A 6323-nucleotide genomic window follows, 5' to 3' on the forward strand; every position below is an offset into this window, starting at 1 on the left:
TTTTAATTTTCATAATTTTTATTATCCAGCAAACTGAGCTGTAGTTTCTTTTTTTTCTTTCAATAATTTTGTTTTTACAATACATTGCATGACAAACTTCATAAAAACGAAATAATGGCAATAAAGGTAAAATGCATAACTAATGCACATGTATTAGTTGATGCATCTTTATAGAAAAAACACAAAATTGATTTGGAAGAAAAGATCTAATTCATTCAGATACATGTAGGTATCATACAATGAAGAATTGAAAATATTACCCAGCTTTCAAATGAACACAATATTCACATGACTTTAAATGGTTAAAAACATGAAAACCTATTATTGCAAGTACATTTTATTGGAACATATTCCAGCAAAGATACAAAAATTTGTAACGTCAAATTCTGTGCAACACGTGGAGAATACAACAGAGTTATTTTTTTAAAGAAAACGTTGTTCCAGAATCTAGCATGTGAATAATGGGTCAAAAGAAACTCATGTATGATTTAATTAAATAACAGATTATTCTTCAGCAGTGTTTCATATTTCGCCTTCATACATGGATTGCTTATATTAATGAATCACAACCTTTCTGTTTATGCCTATGTCATAGACTCATCAGGCAAAATGTTATCTGTCTGAAGTTGTATTGCAAGAATGGCGGCATTGGTAAATACAAAAAAATAAACAAAACACCGACCACAGGTGTCCACAGGTGTCGTAGATCAAAATGCGTAACTTTTACTGTAAGTTAAGAGTCTAAAAGCTTTGGTGCAGTAATGTGCAAACAAGTCGCAAAATATTTTATTTGGCCTCCCAATGGTGTGAGCTGTTGAAATTGTTGCAAGATTAAATTGATAACACAGATGAGCTACATTGCATTTGCAGCCATTTCTGATGGTCAGTGGTCATTACAAGCAAAAAATAAAGAAAGCTGATTATTTCCTTGCACACAATGCTTTCGTCAAATGTACAATTGGTAAAAAATAAAATCTGAGGAAAAACAAGAAATTCATAACACAAGACCATACATTCTGTTCGAAATAACTTCTCAAAACCAGTATGCTTCTTTGAAAGACAAAAAATTTTCATACGAATATTCACATCATAAACCATTTCAATGTACAACTTTATAAATTCCTCGCAGTTTCCTTCAAAAATTTTCTCACAAAAAATTATTTGACTTTCCTTCCCTTTTTTCTTTTGAATAAAGGACCATCCTACTACACTGGACTTCAAAAGACTAAGCATGGACAAGTACAATTAAAATTTGGGCATTATAAGTGAGTTTACACCAAATGACTGTTACCAAAGTACTGACTCAAAATTACTGGGCAAGCTAAAAGACAAATTGTCATTAGGTTACTAGGTTTGATGGGTTTATCAAATCGTCTTACTGGGCGGAATAAACAAATTCTCAATTTGCTCTGCATTTTTAGACATGTACAGTGTACCTACACAGAGATTGATAAATGCAGAAGATTATCAATTCCATACAACGAACATCATGGACTTGAGATATTTGAAAATCAGAAATAGGAATACTGGGGATCCTGCCCCAAATTTCTGGTAATTTTGGATATAACCAGGTCGGAACTACTGAATGAAAGTAATTTTGTATCAGCACTATAATATTGGGAACTGCAAACCAGCACAGTAAAATAGATTACATAGGTCTATACATGTCTTCTAGGTCAATTTTAAGATCTCAAAGAATATGAATGCAAATACAAAGTCCACATCCACAGTAATGTTTGTTTCGCAGGCCTCGAAAGTCAATAGTCTGTAGATCACTATTTTCAGTTATGAATGTCAGTGTTTCAAAATCATCTGCAATTATTCCAGATTAAAAAGCCAGTTGTTGTGCCAACATAACTTGACATCCACTCTTTACGTGTTCCATCACACTCTGTTTCAAAGCACAAACTTGTTCACGAAGCTTGGTTGCTGTAGTCGACAAGTCTGTATTTTGCGTTTTCAGGTCCTTCACTTTATCCTCTAGCCTGGCAATTCGCTCAAGCTTGCGCTTACGACATTTACTGGCGGCAATTCGATTCCTGAGCCTTTTCCTCTCAGCCTTGATGCGTTCTTGTGTTTCCATATCGATGGGGGACATGGGTGGGTTAGTGGTGGCGTGGTACACCGGGACGGTCTGGGGCTCTTCGCACGCAGGTTCTTGTTTGATACGTTCAACACTCGTCTGCCATCCGCATGTGATGGCTGTAGAGTCAGTGGGCATAGAATTACGAGATGAAAGGCTAACGGTTGATCCAGGCAGTGTAGTCGTCGTAGGCATTGCAGGGTTGTAAATCGATGTCGCAGCTGTGGTCATACTAGAGATGGTGGTAAGGGGGTTGAGGACCTGCTGCTGCTGGTAGGTTGTTATTGGATCACTTAGGTCCAGCTGGTCAACCGACGATTCATCATCGCTCACCACGGACTCGGAGTCCCCCGAATCATTCCGTTGGTGAAGGCTCTGGAGCGCCTCGACGAAACCCTGGGCGAAGGCGGCTTGCTCTTCGGTAACGTTTTTCGGGCAGATAAATTGAGTAGGCGTTGGTGTAGTACAAATATTGCCTTGCTGAGAAATAATCATTTTTTCGAGTTCAGGAGAAGCGAGTTTGAGCATCTGAACGTCTGGAGTCGACAGCACAGCAGCCGTAAGTTTGCGCTTGCCCGTGTCCAAATCCAGAGTCATGCATTTCTTCTTGCTCAGCCACGGGTTATGTGCATCTTCGTAGAACTGAGTCTCCATCTTTTTGCGACCGTTTTCGGCTGACATACAAACAGTTATGAGCTTTCTCTTGCTATGAGCTACAAGTCTGAGTCACAGGTCTCGAATTGATGTGGCAAAGAGGGAGATCCTGTAGTTGGCCAGGTAAAGGATTGAGAGAATTCTCTGTCTCTTCACAGTGCAAAATGAAATGATCGTAGCATGAATTTCCGATACCAACGCTGACTCACTATATATACACTGACTAAGGATTCCCAAAATAGACGGAAGAGCAGTGACATCAGATTCTCGAATAACGATTGGTCGGCGATGATGTAAGACGTGTGTTTGGCAATGTCATCTTGCGATCTGATTGGTCGATCCCAAATGTCAATCAAAGCACGTGCAGTGCTCTGGAAGTAAACGGTAACCCCTTCGACGACTCCACTTTTATAGTAGGGATGATATATTCCAGTGTACATATCAAGCGTATCATGATATAATCACGTTATAAATTAAAGAGACAAATATAATTCCTATTCAGTTTTGGTTATTGAATAATATATCTTCTTATTTTGATACCTTTTATCTCGAAGAACTTTAGATGAAATATTATCTAAATGGTGATATTCTATTGTTTTTAGTTTGAGTTTACCCGTAACGATGTGGACGCATCCAATTACACGTCACAATCTTTTTCCGGGTAATAGAACCAACCTCGCCGGAAGAGGTCCTTCATTTCCATAACAAAACATGCATAAACCTTGATTTCGCTACGTCACAAGTAACAACCCCTTTTTCCTTATATGGTATTGTTGTGGAAGTGAACGAGATCAATCAGGTGGTAAAAAGGTGAGACTAAATTTTGTATGTTGCTTGTAAGTTACTCTTAAGTTATCACTAACGTTTCAAGATGGAAATAAGTGGATGTTTGTGCTAGTAATAGTATTTGCTGTTTCAGTTAGTGTTGGCATTGGCATTGCTCGGCCTAACTCACTTTTACTTTAAAGTTTTAGTTCATAAAATCTTACTCTTAGTTAAAACACGTGCAACTGCAATGCTATTTCGAACACGTTGAGGTGGTGGGCATGCCATGGCATGGTCACATTCATGGACATGTCATGGACATGGATTTTCCCATTATTTATGCAGTCTAGGCCTATCTAGTATAAATCTCGATGTACATGTCTCTCCTGTTTCATTTGCCCAAATGAAGATCTAACGTTAGACCTAGGCTTAAAAGTTTTTAGAGGCAGTGACTGTCTTTTGGGACGATTCAAAGATAAATGCAAATAAAAATAGGGTCTAAATTTTTTTTTTTTACCCATGGCCATGCATGATTGAAAATAAAGTTTTGTAACCTATAGATCTAACGTTAGGCCTAAATAAAAAAAAATAATAACCTAGCCCAGGTAGGTAGAACAAAAAAAAGAAACAGCATTTCTACTAAAAAGCATTAGTGGCTAGATTTAAGAGTCTAGGCCTACCGTAATATTATTATTAGCATTATTATCAGAGACATTGCTCAAAACTTACCTCAAAATTTCCTAAATAGTGAAAAACAAGGCTTAAATACTCAATAAAAATATGTGCCTGGAAATGCATGTAGCATAATGATCCATTCCTATAAGCTATACTGTGTGGGATAGTGGCTAAAAATAGGCATTTTAAAGTCTTTATGTTGACCTAGACTGTTTGAACCTCTGTGAGGAGCTGTGAAACGTGTCACATTGATAGATAATGAACTTGGCTGCCAGAAAATGTTAAGATGTCGATACATTGTTCACTCAAAATATAGAAAGAAAATTTGAGGCCAACTAACCCATTGACTTTTTTTATACACATGTCTACAGCACAAATCTAGTGCCATCATAGCCTAGCCCTTCTGCCTAGATCTAGACCTAACGATAGGCTAGACAGCCATCTGTTTCAAGGATTTAAAAAAAAAACTTGTACTAGATCTAGATCTAATTGGTGAGTGGAGCCAACTAGTGGAACTCAGAGACCGAAGCTTGTGGTCTAGATCTAGAGAGCTGAAATCTGTCTGGTGGAGTTTTAAACATATAAAGCATTTTTTTACATTTTGAAATTTCTCCTCCGTTTGAGTGAGTGACGGTGGCAGTGTCAGTCTACACATGGACTGATGAAATTGGAGGAGACGGTGAAACAAGACATAGCCAAGTGCAACACTGACGAACAGAGACTCAAAACGGCAAAGCTATTGGTCTAGAATTTAGACTAAGTTTGGCCTAGTTTAAGCCTAACCTTATTTATTAAGGCCACCGCACACCTTACGACCCGATTGGTCTGCGACTGGCTTGCGACTGAGTGAGGGGATATGAATCGCAAGGTAGCCATAAGCCTCGACACCGCACACCTTGCGATCCGATCCAACTACCAAGCCGACTACCATGCTGTCTGCGACTCACGCATGCGCTTTTTGCCATAGCAACTAAGAAAATGCGCTTACTACTGCATATGCGCGTTGTATATCATATACGCGTCGTGCAACTCTGCTGTCTGATTGGCTGGAAGTTGGATTGAGCTTGCGATCCAGTCGTAAGGATTCGGCATGTCAAATCCTTCCGATTATCCTTGCGACTTGTCTCTGACCGGTCTGCAACTATCAAGCTGACAAGAGCTGTGACATCACATCTCCCCTCACTCAGTCGCAAGCCAGTCGCAGACCAGTCGGGTCGTAAGGTGTGCGGTGGCCTTTAGACATGACCTGGCTAGGGCTTGGCCCTGGCCTAACATTAGACCCTACACTAAAGTAACAATAAGGTATGATATGATAAGATATAAGTATACTGTTTTCTAGGGATTGTTGATAAATTAATTAAAGTTTATTAACTCTAAAGTCTAGTTGAATAAAAAATCCCCAGAAATGATAGCAGACTTCTATTCCTGTCTAAGACCTAGATCTAGCCTAATTTCTAGTCCAAATACTAAAATAAAACAAGTTTGAACTAAATCTTTTCAACTTTATCTCTAACTTAGTCTTAGACTATGATGTAAGATTTAGCTTTTGGAAGTAACAAGGTCCGTACAGTATGTCATATCTGTGTTCTATTTATAGATGATAAAAAAATGCCATAGACCTTAAATCATTTTTTAGGGTACAATAAAACTAGGGTTGACCACCGGATACTGCCATTTTGGTGTCTTGAGTACACTGAAGCGAATATCCAGTACTATGGAGTGGGTTTAAATGAAGATTAAAGATGTCACTTTAATGGTATGTGGCAAGCAGATCTACACAAACCAATTGTAATGCTGTTTTGGTCTGTAGTAAATCCAAACAACACCTGTGCTTACTTCCTTTAAGATGGGCTTCAAATCTCTAGTTGTCCTTGTTTCTAAAGGTTAAGACTACATTGTTCTTCAGCTATTGCTCATGCCTGTTTACACCGTACTAGACATGTTTTTCATCCGGTTTCTTCAACACTTTGAAAAAAGAAAGTTGTTTGCTGCAAAATTCTGTCTGCCTTGAACACTGTTTAATCAATTGTGGTTAGATTTATAGATCTGTACTGTTATTCATTTTGTTAGATGTAAGACAAGCAGCTTACTTATTGACAATAGTGAATGAAGGGTTTATTGGTGCAGTGCTATTTTGGGTTGTTAT

At 38.3% G+C, this 6323-nt stretch overlaps 1 protein-coding gene across 1 annotated transcript; it reads right to left on the bottom strand.

Moving 5' to 3' along the window:
• On the bottom strand, positions 1-3060 carry LOC129270980 (transcription factor Jun-like). The gene has a single exon (XM_054908324.2). The coding sequence runs from the start codon at positions 2762-2764 to the stop codon at positions 1829-1831; it is 936 nt and encodes a 311-aa protein (XP_054764299.1). The 5' UTR covers positions 2765-3060; the 3' UTR covers positions 1-1828.
• Between the last annotated feature and the right edge of the window lie 3263 nt (positions 3061-6323).

Source organism: Lytechinus pictus, chromosome 11 (genome assembly GCF_037042905.1).
Source record: "Lytechinus pictus isolate F3 Inbred chromosome 11, Lp3.0, whole genome shotgun sequence".
Classification (NCBI taxonomy): domain Eukaryota; kingdom Metazoa; phylum Echinodermata; class Echinoidea; order Temnopleuroida; family Toxopneustidae; genus Lytechinus; species Lytechinus pictus.